The 19,270-nt window shown below is 40.6% G+C and overlaps 2 protein-coding genes across 6 annotated transcripts in view; one reads left to right on the forward strand and one right to left on the reverse strand.

Moving 5' to 3' along the window:
* The window catches only part of MACROD2 (mono-ADP ribosylhydrolase 2), an 881,430-nt gene that overhangs the window by 756,340 nt on the left and 105,820 nt on the right, over positions 1-19,270 (reverse strand). The window lies entirely within an intron of this gene.
* Positions 3,809-16,210, forward strand: FLRT3 (fibronectin leucine rich transmembrane protein 3). The gene is made up of 3 exons (XM_033054606.1): positions 3,809-3,865; positions 11,043-11,769; positions 12,856-16,210. The coding sequence occupies exon 3, from the start codon at positions 12,901-12,903 to the stop codon at positions 14,848-14,850; it is 1,950 nt and encodes a 649-aa protein (XP_032910497.1). The 5' UTR covers positions 3,809-3,865; positions 11,043-11,769; positions 12,856-12,900; the 3' UTR covers positions 14,851-16,210.

Here is a 19,270-nt window from a genome sequence, read left to right on the forward strand (position 1 = left end):
CTATCCATAGCACATGATCTCACAAGCAAAGTTGTTTATTTGCCTTAGGGAAAATACAGATGTGATTGCACCACGGGTGTTTCTGAGTTGACAGGGCTTTTCCCTGGGGCTGTTTAGGAGAGCTGGAAAGAAGAAAGGGGAGAAAGCATGGAGAGAAGAGGGAGGAATGGCAGAAATACAGGTGCAGTGGTCTAACCTCCTGGCCTTTACAGAGAGACAAAATAACCACAATTACAACTATTATCTCTCACATTCCTCTGGCAGGGAAAAGAAGCACACTTGAGCCCACCTAATTCTAAATGAGTATTTAGTTTTAGACTCTTCTACCTTTCTAGCTCTACTGTGGAGTGTCTTGCCTGATTACACTCCCATTTTTGTTGCATTTGATACAGAACTGCTGCACCAACTGTGACAAGGTACTCTATACACACAACGCTGAAAGCTGAATTTGACAGACTTTTGTAGTTGGAAGGAGTATCTCCAAAACTGGATTCTAATTCTGAAATGGTTCTGATCATTTAAAGACTAAAGGCTAACACAAAATGCAATATGTATAAGCTGAGAAACTCTACTTACTGAATATCAGGAAACCTTACAGAACATGTATCATACTGAAGTTCATATATCATAGTGTCCTCTTTCCTTACATGTCTCTACAAATCAGCCTATGCCTAACTTGGATTTGGGACAGCTTGCTTTGGAAAATCAATATAACCTCATAAAAGCCTGAAGCTAAAACCCACTAACATTCATTTCAGCTTATTCCATTGAATATCAAACTATACTCTCAGCTTTATCTGACAGAAATCTGTCCTTGAGATGTTCAACGAAGCAAGGGTTCAGTTTTGATTCTTCAAGACAGCCAGCCCTCTCCTTCACTGAGGATGAGTGATCTCAGATTCAATTTCACTTCCCAGTCAAGGTGTTTGGTTTCTCAATATTTCATAAATGTCCTGCCTGGAAATGACTGGAACCTGATCTACAGCAGGACAAAGTATATCCAAAAAGCCTGTCAAGTCACAGGGAGAGTCATTCAGGTCAACTCTTGGCAGAGGGAGTTCCCAGAACTTCAATTCTTATCACACCATCAGGATGCTCAGGAAAAAAAAAAAAAAAGGCATCATCAATTGACCTAATAGCAGCTTACAAGAGCGTGTTATAAACTTGCAGTAAGATTCTGTGAAACACATTACGTAGTGTGAGTGCTCTGAATTTCCCACCCGACACCTTTTAAACCCTCTCAGCCCATGAAGCATTAACAAGATTACTGTGTCTTCCGAAAGGTAATTTCCCTGTAGGTCTCTCAAGAACTGCAATCTCAGTGACATGAGCATTAATTAATTCTATAAACAAAATAAAGGTAAAACACTATTTTAACTTAAAAATTCAATTAGAATATCTCATTATATTCCTAGGCTTTGGCATGCCTGTGTTAAATATTCATATTTTTATTCCCAACATATGAGTAACTCCATCCCTATTAACAGAAATTCTCTATTCTCCTGGAATTGAAGACACCTTGAATTCCTACATTTTAAGAAAAAGATGGAGAACTTGGTCAAGATCTCCATGTACAAGAGGTTTTTTGTGGAGAGTATTTTAAAGGTTTCCCACATTCTTAAGAAGTATATTTATGGAGTTTACATAAAAGAATACAGTCAAAAATCTGCTTGCAACAGCACATTAAAGACCTTTCAGTACTCCAGAGCAGCTGTGACCTGGTAAAATCTAATTATTTTTCACATGCCCTTTGGAATTCTCTAGGAATATGTACTGTAATTTCTAACCAGTGCCATAAGCACTGGGCCAGCCTTGGAATTAAGCTGAGAGATAGCTGTATGAGTACCATATACATCTTTTAAAAGCATCCCACAGATCTGTCTTAAGGCTTAGCAACACAGCACAGCAACATAACCCTGGAATCTGTTAACTAATACAGCTAAGTCAGGCATGAGAAATATCAAATACACAATGTGCTTGGAAAATAATACTATAATCTTAAAAGAATTTCAGTTAAAAAAAAAAAAATCAACAGTATAGCTGCAGCATTTGCAAACTCTTGGCATTTGCTCAGTCCATTTTTCTGTCCCACATGATGAGACAACACAGGCATGCTGTAGCACCTGATGTATCACTGTTCATATAATACATGTACATATGTATCCATATGCCTGTAATGTGCTAGATGTGCATTAAGATGTATATGCAGTACAGTTGATTATTCTGAGCTGATTAGGGCACAGCTCACTGCCAGGACTATCAATACAGACAATTGTACCCTAACCTGAAGTCAATTTATTATTAGTTTTTACTCTCCTCAGGGAAAGATTAGAACTGAAGTGACAGCAAAAAAATCCTTTTCCTTCCTTATCAAGGACAATCAATCCAGATTGTTTTTCAATTAGTAGAATAAATGCAGCATGTATACAACATTTCATACATCTAAGTATCAAATCCATCAACCAGTATTCAAAAATTTATTACAATCCTCTTGAAAAAGGATGAGGTCTGACACTTTTAAGTTTGTCTGGTTTTGTTTTTGACAAAAGATACCAAGAGCAATTGAAGTATTCAAACTTTACACGGAAGGTGCACCTATGTGGCAGTTTCCATAGGATTTCCAGAAGTCAAGCCCTCTTTGAAATCAATGGAGATTGGCCTTGTATTCTTCTGATACCAGCAAAAAGTGCAACTGGAGGATAACTGGGATCAGCAGAGACAGCTTTTGGGAGTCTGCGTTCCCCCAGACATTGGCTCTGTGCTGGTCAAAACCCTGCATGAGGTGGCCAAGATGACTTGTGCATGGCTAATGAAGAAAACAGGATACTCGTGAAGGCAGCAGCTGCCTGCAGGGAAAGAAACCTCATTTGATGGAAAAATTTAAGAAAAACAAAATAATAGAAACATAACCGCATCTGCCAAAAATAACTTGTGTGCTTGTAAGCTATGGGGAAAGGAAACTGGGTTTTACAAAAACACACCTGGGGAAGATCTTTTCTAGTTTGCCCTTTAATTACCATAAATTTCTGGTTGTGTTTGAAGGGGAGGAACTTTAGGAAAAATCCCTCAGGACTGCAGCCTGGTGAGGCGACAATCGTCCTCAATCTCAGTCCCGACGGGCACGATAAGGTATCTCGCGGTGAGCGCCATCCCGGGTGAGGCAGCAATCAGGCAATTCCTATCCACCCGATGATTCCAAAAGGAGTCACCTCGGGAAAACCCTCAAATCTTCCAGAGCTGCCCTAGCCTGCAACGCCTGACACGAAGCGCCACAGCCAGGGAGATGCCAGGAGACTGAAGGCACTCACAGCCATGTGGCGACTAAGATCGAGGAAATGTATTTATTTATTTGTGTTTTAAATAGTTTTTTTCAAAGCACCTTCGTAAAACTTCGCGGCCTGTCCTGATCCTTGGATCCAAAACCTGGGAACCGGGATCACCTGCCCAGCCCAACACCGGGCACTGGGGGATAAACTGAGACACGGGCGAGAGCCACGGCGCTCCCGGCACGCCTACCATCGCTTCTCTGCCACAGTGACCAAAAAAAGTGAAGAAATAATTTTAAAAACCTCCGGCGCGGGCCTGAGGCGCCACGTCCGCCCCACTCCCCGCACAGCCGCCCTGCGCGGCGAGGCCGAGGCGCCGCCTGCTGCGCCCCCTAGCGGCGGCCCCGCGCCACGCCCCGGGCCCGGGCCCGCCCCCCGTGACGTCCGGCCCCGCCCCCGCGGCTCCGCCGCTGCCGCCGCGACTTGAGGGGTGCGCGCTGAGCTCCGTCCGCGGCCGCCCCGCGACAGCGCAGCGCCCGCTCCGCACCGCGCTCCGCTCCCGGCCCGCCGGCACCGCCTCTCGGCGCGCCTCGCCGCAGGTAAGCGCGGGATACGCGCCTTTTCTCCTCCGCGGGACTTGCGCGGGTCGGGGGATGCACAGGAGGACGAGGATGTGGAGGGAAGTTTGGGCGCGCTCCCCGCAGCACCAGCCGCTTCTCATGGCCGGGGTGCGGGCACGGCGCTGCGGCGGGGAGAGCCCGCCCGCCTTGCCGGCGGGACGCGCAGGAGCGCTGAGGGCTCGGCTCGCACATCTGGAGCGCACCCGGGGGCTTCCCGAGCTGGCGTGCGGTGCCTGCGCTGCCCCAGCCCCGGGAGAAGGAGCCGGGGCGAAGCTGCCGTGCGCGGGGGCGGAGAGCAGCGCGGGGGGACCCGCAGAGCAGCGCCCGAGCCCCGCGCCGCTGGGACCCCGGCCGCGCGTTTGATGGTGGGGGGTGCTCCTGCCCGTACCCGCATCTCTCCCACGGGTGGGAAACTTCCCCCTCCATCCATCCCTTCTTGCTGCATCTATTTAAAAATAAATAAATAAATAAACTTAAAAGCCGAGGCGATGCGTTCGCGCCCCTGCGCAGCGCTGCCCCCCGCACCACAAAGTCTGCGGGCGAAAGATGGGCAACAAAATGGTTGCAGCAGAAAGAATGCAACAGGCCCAAATTCCCGCCTCGACGCCCCACTTTCTTTGGGAAGAAGAGCTGGCTCATAATCGTCCTGCCATTCCATAGGTCCTCGCTTAGTTGTAATCAACTTTTCAGCTGTTTTCAGTGTATTAATTGATTGCCCTGGCACAGGCGCAGCTAATTAATTTATAGATGGCTTGCAAATAAATAATTCACCACGCACTTCGTTGCGCACATCATCTCTACGTGATTCTGACCCCAAAAATCGTTTCACGACTGCTGGATGTGGCAGAATCTTTTGTTTTAACGCTTTTCCTTAAACGCAATTAGGGGCTGCAACTTAAGTTGATCAGGCAAAGGCCGAGTATTCCTGCATTTCCCAAGGTTCTGCTTCCCAGCATCTGTCATAGCTCACAGCACCCAGGCACAGCTTTCTGATTTTGGAGTTGGTTGGCTGGTTCTTTTTTTTTTTTTTTTTTTTTTTTTTTTTTTTTAATTCGTGCTTCGTTTCCAAGCTCACCCCCTTGGTGAATAAAAGCTCAGCTCTTGCACAGACAGCTGCCTTTCTGGCTCAGTCCTGCTCTTTGAGGTCGCCTCAGTTTTAATCTCTCTGACCACAAAGGGGTTTGAGCTCAACCCTGGCACATCCAGGCAAAGTTGCAGCGAGTGTTGCAAACGCGAGGACGAGTGTATGTAATTAACTAATTCATGGAATGCTGTTACCGACGGGTTATTAATTTGGGTAGAAGGCAAGTCGCTTCCCTTCTGCAAGGGATCAGTTCTGCTCAGTTAACAGAGTACAGTGGAGTATTTTCTACACTACATTCACACCAAAATGCAGAATTACTTTACAATTAAATCTTAGTCCTGCACGTTAGCTGAATGCATTTTCTCTTTGCCTTTTTGAAACAAGAAGATCCACATTTTGCATTTCCGTGTAAGTCACTTATACAAAGTATACGAAGAGGCTGAAAGTGTTCAGACTTTAAAAAAACAGTTCATTATCCTGACCCCAATTTCCTTAGCCAAAATATACGGCCCAAAAAGATAGAAGTATCAGTTTTGCTCATCCATTGCCTGGGGATATGGCGTCTTAATGAACATGTCTTTGAATTAGACTGAAAAATGCATTTGTCAATTCAAGTGTATAAAGAAAAGAATTATTTGCTATAAAACAAAGATCAGTCAGTGTTTTCCTTGTCAATATATGCCACGCATTAGGTCATACTCAAAAGGTTTCAGTGCCCTTCCCTCCCTCAAAAGAAAATCCACCTTCAAGTTTCCTTTCATTTATTCCAAAACCATACAATACAGCCCTGTTTAAGATAGGGTTTCAAATATTTCATAAACAAAAGGTATACCTGGGTTTACAGAAAGCCAGTTGTCTTAAAATACACTGAGTTTATTCTAATCCTACTTCATGCTGCTATAAAGCTTTTTTATTTTTCTATCTACATTTAATCACTTCTAAAAGCTGTATTTTTTCCTGTCTTCTGTGCTCCTCTTGTATACCAGAAACAGTGACAGGCCTTGGCATATATTTAAAATGCCAATTCTCTTTCTTCTTTTTATTTTTTTTCTTTTTTTGGTACATTAGACCATTTTAACTGGAGAATAACCAGATAAATACTGCAAGTAATCAGCAATCAGCATGAGAAATTCTGTAAACTCTCTAAAAGAGTGATTTATTTTATTTTTTTATAACTCCCTCCTTTGCAGGCTGCCTCTGTTTTTCTCAACAGGAGACTTTGTTGTAATTAAAGCAGAGAAGACTGGACAGCAGCAAAAAACATCTGACTTGTGGCTCTTAAAAGCACAGGTTTTGTAGCATGTACCACCCCCCAGTGGGCAAAAAACTCTGTAGTAAACTGCCAGAGAGCTTTGATCTCTAGAAATAAAGTGGATACATTTTACAACAAGAACAAAATTAAGATGAGTTTCTGGGTTGGGGTTTTTGGTGTTTGTTTTAATTTGGTTTTTTCCCTCTGTCACCAGTAGCTAAAAGTTGTCAGAGTGTAAGGCAATGGTGACTAATCAAAGCAATTGCTGGAGTTTGCAAAGTTTGCAGTTGCAGGTATTTGAAGTGGCTTCAGTTGGGAGATGGCCATCTTTGTCTCCTTGGAGCAGGAAGTATGGATGGTAATGGCTAGTTAGCTCTCAAGTTTTTTCCTTAATCACTTCAAAGCACAGGCATGCACAGAAGAATTAATATGTGATTGCTTACATTTATTTTTAATAAGCAGCCAAATACCACTCAGGGCAGGAATCTTGAAGAGTGTTCAGTACATATCTTATGGCATGGCTAAGTCTTTTTTGCCTTTCATGAGCTGTAAGAATCTAAACACTCTTAACAGCTCCACATTTTTTTCTAATTTTTTGAGGAGCAAACTTAATAATCAGGAGATGAGCAAGCAACTGCTTGAAAAAGGAAAGAAACAAAACTACTGAAACTTTATCTAGTGTTTAAGTAATGTTTTTTACATGTCGAGAGTTTTGGGCCAGAAACTCCCTATCAGGTATAATTCTACCTAAACTTGTCAAAAGGGGAAAAATATATTTTTTTTACCTTGAAACAATGGCAGCATTTGTTCTTTATTCTTTTATTTAATGCCCAGACAAGTTACCTCAGCAGCAGCTCTCAAAAGAAAACCTAGAAGCCATAATTGGCTAAGCTCAAAGAGCACTAAAATACAAAACAAATCCATTGCAAAAGACTCCCCCTCTAAGTGTTTTCTTAACATACAACCTTTCCTGCAGCAGAGTAGTCAAAACAAGAGAGTGAGAAGGAATAGAGTAATAGTCTGGGTCTTTTCAACCCAGCTTCTTCAAAACTAGGAAAGATTTTAGAAGTAAACTTCAGAAGAGAACCACTTGTAGTTCATTTCCATCCTCTACAGCAAATACAGGTTTGACTGATCTTAGGTGTGGAGTCAAGCTTTTACTCAGAATTCATTTCTAAGTCAGATTTACTTGCATTTGAGGGTAGATCACATAAAAATTTGCATTTTTTAGGACACTTGAGTTACGCTTAATAAGACACAAGCGTTATTATCCCTACTGCACAAGAAGTGGGAGCAAGTTTTCTGCAAGTAAATGAAACCTCCAACAAAAAATAAATAAAAAAATTCACTAACACGCAGTGATACAGTCTGACTGAAGGGCTCACTCTCACTTTAACAAACTCCTTTGCATTTTTTACTTCTTGGAAAGACAGCTAGAGACCTTCTGTTTGCCTAGCACCAAACAAAAGACTGGGGCACGTTCCTGAAATATGATGATCGTGGAAATTGCAGCTCCTAGACAGGGTGCTTAGAAAGCATTTTGCTGTCACTATCCACTAACCCTGAGTAATACACTTAAAGAAAACAAAGTGTAGACATTGTTTTAAGTCTAGATTAGCACTGTGGAACTTCTTTCTTAAAAAAAAAAAAGTTGGTGAAGCTATTCATGCTGCAGCATGACCTTTGTAAGCACAACTGACATTATAAGCAGTAGATGGAGTTTGCAAGTATTTTTAAAAATAAGCACATTCTGTGTTTCTGATATGTTTCAGATTCTAAGCAAATACAGAGCTAATTTTTGAATAGAAATACACTGGTTAAGCAAACTGGCTTATCAAGTATGCATGTTCTAGTGGTGGCTTTGAATAATAGTTTTGTCTTCTGCAACCTAAAAATACCTAGTAGTTTCCCTTTCCTCTGTTACTTTGATGGTTGTAAGAAAGAAGCCACTGAGCTACCAGAGTTCCTACTGGAGAACACGGAGGTAGATTAGAAATTCAAATAAGCATTGTGTGACCTCAAGTGAGGCAGGTCTTGATTTTATTCACATTTTATCACAGCTTGGAAAGAAATCAGCTATTTATTTGTTAAGGCATTGCCTGCCTACAGTACAGCAAGTGCAGCTGTATTCCATACTTTGGAGTAAATACAATGTTCTTCTTAGTTACTTTTTTTTTGTATAGCTCATCTTATGTTGAACATTTTAAAATGAAATGTCCCCTTAGCTGTACCACAGTGATAAGTCCACATGCAATGCCCACAAGTTCCTGCTATCTCTGGTAATTCACTTGCTTACACAGTCCCAGGAAAACTAATTTAACTATGTGGTTCAGAAAAGTTCAGAAAAACATTCAATGCAGAATAAAGAGCAAAAAGGCTGTTGTTCAGTTTTTCCAGTGTTACTTTTGTTACCAAAAAACGAGGAGTGATTTTTGCATTTAAGAATTAATTTTAGCACAGAATTCCTAAAATCTGGTCTGCTCAAAACTAATGGTTTCTTTCAAAACCATGTGTCCATGAAGCCTCCCAATCTGATGCTGCAGAAACCTGGACACAGTGTCTGTACCAGTGGGGGTCACTTTTCTTTTCATCCTACCGGATCGGCTATAATGACTTGGTGTCAGGGAATATTTAGAGACAGCTCAAGAAGGGGAAAGTTGGAGCATGGCAGCAGGATTCCCTTCTTCTCTGTAGACAGATCACTGGAGCCTTTGATATGCAAAAACATTGTTTTCAGCTATAGCTTGAGATATAAAAGAGAAGTGCGAGATATCAAACAATCAAGACCTGAAGAAAACTATTCTAAGTTTAGAAAAGGGAGTGGGGGGTATAGTCTTAATCCACATTTTTGAAACAGTGTTGTCTTCTCCAAAGAGACCTTTTCTTTTTCTTGTTTTCATGTAATTTTGAGAGAAGGGATAAAAAAAATTCCAGAAACTTAATGAGCTTTAGTGCTTTCATTTTAATCCTGCACATTACTGCTATTATAATAGTGGCAATAAATGAAGAGATGGCTATCAAATGAAGCACTGAGAAAATAGTTTATGTGCTAGAAAGGTAAAACAAATGCACTTTCTGTGTGTGCCTGGGTCTATGTAATGTATGCACACTAGAGCCAGGGTTTTGCTTAATACTAACACGTTTTTTACAGCTCAGAGTTCTAAAGAAAATTTATGATTTTAAGTACTTAAAAGTTATTGTAGCCTTCAAAGGCCTATTAAAGGAATTTATATTCCTATTTCACCATACCCTTCCAGAAAATACCTTCTATCACAACTTCACATTAGTTCCTAAGAGACACCATTTTTTTCCAACAGCTGCTAAGTTGCTGTTTATTTCAAAGTTTTAGGAGTAGGACCTGGGCTTCTTTCCCCAAACACTTGAGTAATACAGAGCAAGAAAACTAGACAGTGGAAGAATACAGAGCTTTTTTGTTCCATTTCATAATGATTATATAATTTACCCAAATTACATAAGTTACCAATAAACATGCATTCCCTTCTATTCTAAAATATGACCACATAGATTGAGTTTTAGCCTTAAATAAAGCAAACATAAAAATTCTTATTTATGCAACAGTGGGGGTCTCTAGTTCTTTTTTTCATTGGACAACTGCTGAAAACAAGATCCTGAAAACAAGATGCTGAAAACAAAGCTCAGAGAAGCGCAAAAGCAGCAGCAGCAGCAGAGAAGAATCTTTTCCACTCCCTCACTGAGTAGTCACACCATCTCTGAAATGAGGGGCTTTGGGATTTTTTTTTTTTTTACTGGTTAGCATTTTTGTCTGAAAAAGAGCAGCAGAATTTGTATCTATTTAAATATAACACTGCATATTCTGTGTTGCTGTAAGGAGTGTAAGTGCTCTTGTTTCATAATAGACATGCTACCATTCGCAAAAGGCAGTTTTAAAACAGAGAGTGTTTGTGTTTTGGTCAAGTATTTTACAGAGGACCAGAAGCTGCTCTAGTTTAGCTCCCAGGAAGGCAGCTAAGCAAGCATTACTCAGCACACTGCTCCTGCCAAGCAGTTTGGTTCCGAGGATTGTGCTCAGTCCCTTGGAGAAACTTGAAGTCACAAAAGAGAAAAGCAAATGAACGTTAAGGATTTGTTTCATTTCAGATTTAAGCACTTTTATTTCAGACATGCTACCTACAAGCTTCTCATGGGGCTGGATACTTTATGCAGTAGTGATATGGAGCAGCCCAAGTTAAGAATGCTGTTTAAAAAATAATTAGTGTGTTCTGTAAGAAATGCAAATGAAAGAAGTAATATTTTTCTTCTTTATAGCAATTTTACAGACTAAACCCACCTATGTATTGCCAAAAAGCGGACACAGATGCCCTAGCTCAGAATCAACATGCTGCAAATGGGAAATATTCATACAATATTTTGACAAAACCCTTTCCCTTTCACCCAGTAACTAGTGAACAGTAATTATTAGTAATTCCCTTTACACTTAAAACCAAGGAGAAGATCATCACCTATCTCTGTTTACCAAGAACACAAGCCAAGCAACCTCCAAGGAGGCAACACTGGCATTTCACATCAGATGAAAAATATAACTTATAAATACTTTGTTACTCCCTGCCTTTATTTTTCTACTGAAACAAGGGAAAATACAGTTCCAGCAAAACTGCAGTAACATGAATAGCATGCACATAACAGCAAAACATTTTTTGAAACTGCTCTGTGGATTTTGCTGAAATGCCAATGCTTTGGGGAAACAAGGTGTGCTGCTCGTGTACAGGGGATGCGACTCTTAAAACTAGTGTGCGCCAGTTGTTATTAATTCAATTTTTTTTCTGTTTTTACTTTTGCAGGACATTAAGAGTTCGAGGAAAGCTTTCAAAGGGGAGTTTTATGGGAAAGAAATCGTATTTTGTGGGGGTTTTTAATAATGAAGAAAACCATCTGAATTGCCTGATGTTTCTGTGGTAAAGTAACTTACATTCTTGCAGCACAGGAGGAATTATTTCCTGCATTACAAATTTGGAAGAAGTGTTAAAAAGTGAGAGTTGGAAAATGGTTCTCTGAAAGAGGTGTGGATGTATCAGGATGTAGCTACTGTACAAACGTCACACTTGGATAATTGTGGATAGGAAAAAGCATCCCTTTCCTGATCTCCTGAAGAACCTCAGCATAATGAATGGTTTCTATCACGCGGCACTAAAGTTCCCTCCTCTGACTACTACGCTGCACAGAAGAGTTTGTAAGAGTTACAAAGAAAGTAATTCCTGCTAAAGGCATTAAATCAAACAAAAGAGGCTCTTCATTCACAGACCTTACATGAGGACAAAAATAGAAGGAAGCTGAAGCTTTTCTACACTGGGGCCTGGTGTGCTTATGTACCATGATAAATCTTGGTTGGAATGCTCATTGAGTGTCGTGCCAGGAGCCAGGAAACACACACCACCACCAAGGACCATCTGAGTAAACACCATCGAGAAGAAACTGCTTCATGGAGTAAACCGTAAGAGTGACTGGGCAAAAAGACATCTCTTTACTGGATATCCTCAAGCACAAAATTTACTCATACCTTTAAATACGGTAGGATCAATATTCATTTATTTTCCTTTTCATGCCTCTGAGAGTAAAGTTCAATTAATACATGAACCCATAAGAGAAAAGGTCATGACACCGCTTAATGCATAGGTCATCTTGCAGGAGTTCTCACAACCCTAATTACAATGGTAATTGAATTATGTTGTCTTAAAAGCTATAAAAATGCTAATTACCTGAGCTCAGTGTACAAACACACTACCAATGCAAAGTACAATCTCAGTCTCAAGAGTTAATTTATACCATGCTACTAATAAGACGGGAAAACATGGTTAAACCTGCCAAATAGACTCTTATGAGTGTGCTACTTAGTAAGACAACTTTTGAGAATGACAAATATTTAAACGTGAAATTAAGCATGTAATGAAATATTTCATCCAGTGAACTAGAAAACCGTAGCTCTACCAGTTACCTGCCAGTTGTAACATTCACATTTCTGAACACTCACTTAAGCATGAAAACCAAGCAAAATAGTCCACGGTGTCTGTAAGTTACACACTGTGAAGTTGAGCACTGGGAAAGACTTGGGAAAAAGTCTTTACTGGCCCTCACTCTTTTGTCTGCATTTTCTGCTTTGCCTTAAGGGGTTTTTGAACTTCTGAAATAGCTACCACTAGAATTGTGGGTTTGGTAAGGGTTTTATAGTTCACTTAAGGGCTCCTGAGGAAGTTAGGTGGCTTAGGAATTACTTCTTATCTTTCAGATATAGAATGATTTACTTGAACTCTGGTGTGACTTCTGTTCTGTACTTATTTGGTATCTGTGAACAAAGATTGTCAGTACACATGAAATGTGAAGGAATCCTTAGAAAGGGTCTTGTTGCTTAAGCAAAATAATTCACAAATCAGACATACTTGATTATATTATTTTCCATCACTGTGCAGAATAACCTATTAAGTTAATTGAATTAGTACAAGTAATAGAATTATTGATGTAAGGAAAAGATAGTAACATGCAATTACGCACTTGAGTTTTGGTTTAATGTGTGTTTCAGATGTCTTCTGTAATGTTGATTTTTTTATTGCGGTTTCTTCACTGATGATTTGGATAATTTTGTTTGTTTGGTTTTTTTAGATTGTTGAAGATCAGAACTGTATAGAAATCTCATCATTCCTGACCATGATTAGTGTTACCTGGAGCATCTTCCTAGTTTGGACTAAAATAGGGCTGTTACTTGACATGGCACCTTATTCTGTTAGTGCCAAACCATGCCCTTCAGTATGTCGCTGTGATGTGGGTTTCATATATTGTAATGATCGCGATTTGACGTCTATTCCTACAGGAATCCCAGAGGATGCAACTACCCTCTTCCTTCAGAACAATCAAATAAATAATGCTGGGATTCCTTCAGAACTGGAGAACTTGCTTAGGGTGGAAAGAATATATTTATACCGCAACAGCCTAGATGAATTCCCCACTAACCTCCCTAAGTACATTAAGGAACTGCATTTGCAGGAGAACAATATAAGGACCATTACTTATGATTCACTTTCAAAAATTCCTTATCTGGAAGAACTGCATTTGGATGATAATTCTGTTTCTGCCGTTAGCATTGAGGATGGAGCTTTCCGGGACAACATCTATCTCAGACTTCTTTTTCTCTCTCGAAATCACCTTAGCACCATTCCCTGGGGTTTGCCTAAAACCATAGAAGAGCTACGCTTGGATGATAATCGCATTTCCACAATTTCCGAGCTGGCCCTTCAAGATCTTACAAATCTAAAACGCCTTGTTTTAGATGGAAATCTTCTCAATAATCATGGATTAGGAGACAAAGTCTTCATGAATCTAGTTAATCTTACAGAATTGTCATTGGTCCGCAATTCACTCACAGCTGCACCGGTGAATTTGCCAGGAACAAACCTAAGAAAGCTTTATCTCCAAGAAAACCACATCAACCGTGTGCCACCCAATGCTTTCTCTTACTTACGGCAGTTGTATCGACTAGATATGTCCAATAACAATCTCAGCAATTTACCTCAGGGTGTCTTTGATGATCTGGACAACATCACTCAACTTTTTCTTCGCAACAATCCTTGGCACTGCGGGTGCAAAATGAAATGGGTACGTGACTGGTTGCAGTCCTTGCCTTTAAAAGTGAACGTACGTGGACTGATGTGTCAGGCACCAGAAAAAGTACGTGGGATGGCTATCAAAGACCTCAGCGCAGAACTGTTTGACTGTAAGGACGATAGCGTGATAAGCACCATCCAAATCACTACTGCCGTACCAAACACATTATACCCGGCCCAGGGCCACTGGCCCATTTCTGTGACCAAACAACCAGACATCAAGACTCCCAACATAAATAAAAATTACAGAACCACAGCAAGCCCCGTACGCAAAATCATTACAATATTTGTGAAATCCGTAAGCACGGAGACTATTCACATCTCCTGGAAAGTTGCACTACCCATGACTGCTTTGAGACTGAGCTGGCTCAAGATGGGTCACAGCCCTGCCTTTGGATCTATAACTGAAACGATTGTTACAGGCGACAGGAACGACTATTTGCTCACGGCCCTCGAACCAGAGTCACCATACCGTGTGTGCATGGTTCCCATGGAAACCAGCAACATCTATCTCTCCGATGAAACACCCGAATGCATCGAGACCGAGACGGCGCCTCTTAAGATGTACAACCCTACTACCACCCTCAACCGGGAGCAGGAGAAAGAACCTTACAAAAACTCCAGCTTGCCCCTGGCTGCCATCATCGGCGGCGCGGTGGCGCTGGTGGCCATAGGGCTGCTGGCCCTGGTCTGCTGGTACGTGCACAGAAACGGGTCCCTGTTCTCCCGGAACTGCACCTACAGCAAGGGACGCCGGAGAAAAGATGACTATGCTGAAGCAGGAACCAAGAAGGATAACTCCATCCTGGAAATCAGGGAGACTTCTTTCCAAATGATACCAATAACCAGTGACCAAGTGTCCAAGGAGGAATTTGTAATACACACCATTTTCCCACCTAACGGCATGAATCTGTACAAGAACAGCCACAGTGAAAGCAGTAGTAACAGGAGCTACAGAGACAGTGGTATTCCAGATTCAGATCATTCACACTCATGATACTGAGGGACGGGAAAAACTGGTTTGGGTTTTGTTGGGTTTTTTGGGTTTGTTTTGTTTTTTAAAGAAAACAAGAAAAGACTGACTTAACAGTTGCTGTTCTACTGCAAAACACTGGATTAAAAGACTGACAAAGCAATGTACTGTACATTTGCCATATAATTTATATTTAAGAACTTTTTATTAAAAGTTTCAAATTTCAGGCTACTGCTGCGATTAATGTAGTGGGAATACCTGACCACAATTCTATATTTTAGTATTTTTTAGTAATTTGTACTGTATTTTCCTTGCTAATATTGAAGTTACAGACCATTTAACTTTTGTGTTCTACTGAGTAAGATGACTTGTTGACTGTGAAAGTGAATTTTCTTGCCGTGTTGAGCAGTCAGAACATTCATCTGAGATCCTTGTAAGTGTAAGCACAGGCCATTTTTCACTTTGGTATCAATAAAATGATGTTGAACCTGGCAAATCAGGAAGATCAAAAAGTGGTTACAAAAACTCACAGAACTTCCAGTGTTGGGTCTATTAAATCTGTAAACCACAACAATATTCAATAAACAAAAATGTGTGTAGTAATGGGCAATATCAGCTGTCTGGATATATCCATTCAACAGTGGTGCAATCCAATTTAAATGAGAATAGTCAAATTGATGACATGCATGAGACTAAACCTTTTGACAAGTGTTTAAAAGACCTAATCCCTAAAGGAAAGCAAAATTCCTAACAAGGAACTTAAAAAAAAAAGTGTTAGGTTCTACAAACCAAGGGGGTAGATACAGTTCAGGAATAGATTTTTTGTTTATCAGAATGAGTGGTCTGTATATTACAGAGAAAAATAGTGATGGATGCTCACAGGCATTTGGGAGACAAGGGCAGGAAGGCAGAGACGACACTTTGAAACTGCTTTGAAAAGGGCTGAAAGTGCAGTTTCACAAGAAAAGAGAACAGGACAAAACCCAAGGCAATAAAAGCAAGATCTCAAAAACTGTGGTCCCAAAGGTGAGCAGACAAATGGGGAGTACAGCTGTCCTGAAGCATATACGAGTCTCTGTTCAGTGTACTGCTGTTACAGTCAGGAATACTGCCCATTACTGTCACAGTTATCCAGAAATTCCTTGGTGAATATGTAAGGTAACATGTTTCTTTCTGCCTTCCTGCTGAACTATGAGCTCTTTCATGTTTAAACCCCAAGCCGCTCTTTGTTGCAATAATCATTCTGTTTCTTCAACTAAAAACCAAAGTGCTTTGTATGCCCTTTGGCCAGTCTTGTGTGTGCCTTGATCCAATGCTACATGTATCAAGCTTTTAAAAACTAAGAAAAAAGGAAATAATAAAATACCCACTTTTTCATACATAACTTAACTATGAAAAACACTGGTCTTATTCATGAATGAAGTTGAAAAACTGCTTCAAAATTATGCTGCACCTCTGCAGTGCACTGATAAGAAACCCACTTGGAAGCTACTACTTTTCAGGTCATGAGCTTCACCTCTCTCAGTGTTCAGGTTAACAGTATTACACTTGCAGGTTTTCTTCATTATTAACTACTTGGAGAAAAGTTTTCTCAACAGTGAACAGTGTGAGGGAAGGTATGGAGTTACAACCCACTGAAATAAGAGGTTTATTTTAAAAGAAACAGCAAATAAAAAATACTTAGTATTTCAGACAATATTTCAGGCAAGAAGGAATGTATACCAAATGCAATTCAATTCCGTGAGAATTTCAGTGTTGTCTGTTTCCCTAAGTGTAGTAAAGAATGAGAAATGAAAAGAACAAGTGACCAGCACTGAGACTGATTGTTTCAACGATCAGCCTGCAAATCAATCTCCTACCTGGGATCCATCTAACTGCACAGACCCAAAATTTCCAGTAACACACATTTTTCTCATCCTCATTTTCCAGATGTGCCCTGGGGAGGGAGTTGCTCTCCAAACTCCCTGTACCATGGAACTGTTGACACATCACTTTCAGAAGTGTCTCCTGAGCAGTGGAGGCACAGCACTGTGCTTCCTTACTGACCTTATACAAACTGTGTCTCCTCTGCAGGGAGCATTGAATGGATCCACGGAAAGGGGAGTGTAACGCTGAACAACGATGTGCTCAGCTCAGGGTAATGCACCAAACAAAACCATTTTGCTCTGTTGTCCCATCAGGTGCCAGTCTTGGGAAAGGCAAGAAAACCAAGACTGAGCACATGGAATGTTGATGTGCAAAAAGCTTCCCAAGCAGTGAGCAGGAAAGGAAAATGACACAGAGGGACTGGACAGACCTGTTCTTTGTCTACACTCACACAGGGGGATCCCTGATATCTGAGCCCGTTTAATGTCTGGGTCACTGGCAAGAGAGCCTAGTTCTTTGCCAGCAGTTCTCCAGTAACAAAATTAAACAGGTTTTGTTTTATTTTCAAGCTATTTAAAAAACCTCTCTCCCAGCTGGCACCAAATTTATGTTGTGAAAAAGATAAAACAACACTCAGTGCGTACTTTGCCTTCTGAGGCACCTAAGCCAGAAGTGCCTGGTAATAAGGTATAAGGTATATAATAAGGTAAAACACAGGTATGTACCAACTCCAGTGATGCCACTCAAAGCCATAAGGGTATAAAAAAGTTGGCATTTGAAGAGATAATTGTATGACAGTCTCAAGTAAAATGACTTTTCATGTGACATTTTTGTGAGGCAGTAGGATACAAATCCAAAGAGACTTCAGTAAATCAACCTTGCACCAGCAAGAGTGAAAACCTGGACTAGGCTCTGTCTTCCTCAGGGAACCAGGTCAGGCTTGCAGGAGAGCTGCTGTCCTCTTAACACATGTGATGTCAATGCAAAAAATGGCCCACTGGAGTGTACAAGTCCTTCCTCGGGTTCTACAGCAACTTTTACTCCACACACATAAAGTTAAAATTAATTTGGCAAGTGAAAGATTGCTTTCAAACCAAACTGTATTTTTTCCTTTGGCTATTAATACAAATTTCTATTTCTCTTCATGTCAGACCTGTCTCTTCAAGACTGCTGCTTTTCCTAGTGCTGCAGCTGCTGCCTGCAATGCTCCCCAGCACCACCACAAATCCCTTCTGTTAGGTATATACGCAGGCAAAGCAGATTACTACAGTAGGCAGTTTATTCAACACATTCATCAAAGCAACATTAATCCCCATTAAATTTATCTCAGTTTTCAAATTCCATGTTATTTCTGTGTACTGTTCAATATTTAATTGTGGAGCAAGGGGTGGGACTTTTTTCAGTTGTTGCCTAAACCTATGTGCACAGTTCACTTGACCAGTACTTTCCATATTAAAATACTATGCTAAGTTTCTTTTACATTCCTTATCATTGTCCCTTTTTAAATTTATATTGCTATACTGAATTGCCCACAGTTCTGTTTTAACCTGAAAACTGTCTCCAAAAACACCCCAGTACTTTGGAAACTCTATTAATTTTGTCTCATCTTGGCACCTTCCAGAACTAAGGCCAGGAGCTGGACTCAATGATCCTTATGGGTCCTTTGAACTCAGTATATTCTATGATTCTGTGAGAAACTTTATTAATTTATAAGCTGTTATTTCCTAGCATTCTACCAGAGCCTAAAGTGCAGCAACTGTTGGGGTTTCTTGATTTTTTTTTTTTTTTTTTTTTTTTTGGCTTTAACAGTGCCAAATTCAAAGTGTTATGGTCTTGGAACACAGTTTCCATCTCTCCTGCTAATGCACTTGTGAGCCTGCAAGCTATCTTGTGCCAATGCTGTACATATTGAATGTAGAGCAGCAAATGCAATAAAGCAAGAGCAAAAGTAATAAAGCCTTATTTGCTATTAAAATAATTTACTGATGACATAATGCACTAAAGTATATATATAGAGACTTCCCTGATAAGAGAATAAAATTTTGCACGTTCACCTGCAGCTAAAGTTGGATAAGATCTTCAGAAGTGAGCTGGCAGATGCCACCTGGCTGGATTTATTCAAACCACATTTGTTTGAGATAGTTTTGGGCAGAACCATAATTCACACAGGTACCCTCTACTTCCAAAACACGTTAACCTTACTTCCAAATTCATATATTGTTTCAGCATCACCTTGGGACTGTTCTTTGTTTAATTAACTGTTTTACTGATACCAGAACAGCCAGAGCTTCAAGCCACAACCCAGCACTTAAATCACATCAGTGATTTTCCTTTTTTCAAAGCATAAAGTTACTCCACACCTGAGGAGTTTTTGTCTTCCAAATAAGCCCAGAGTGGTTCCATCAGAGAGAAAAAGCTCATTGACTGAATTCAGACATGGGAATTTTATGTCTTACATTTTTTTTTTCTTTTTTTTTCTTTTTCTGTGCAAATGAATTTAATTTTGGGGTGGTGGATAAGAGTCCCACCCATGTGATGAAATTAGAGCCCTTTCAAACACTCTGAAGGTACAACCATG

This window comes from Catharus ustulatus, chromosome 3 (genome assembly GCF_009819885.2).
Source record: "Catharus ustulatus isolate bCatUst1 chromosome 3, bCatUst1.pri.v2, whole genome shotgun sequence".
NCBI lineage: Eukaryota > Metazoa > Chordata > Aves > Passeriformes > Turdidae > Catharus > Catharus ustulatus.

What these genes read in the sequence shown, in the direction of transcription:
- FLRT3 (XM_033054606.1), top strand. Translation starts at nt 12,901, where the DNA reads ATGATTAGTGTTACCTGGAGCATCTTCCTAGTTTGGACTAAAATAGGG.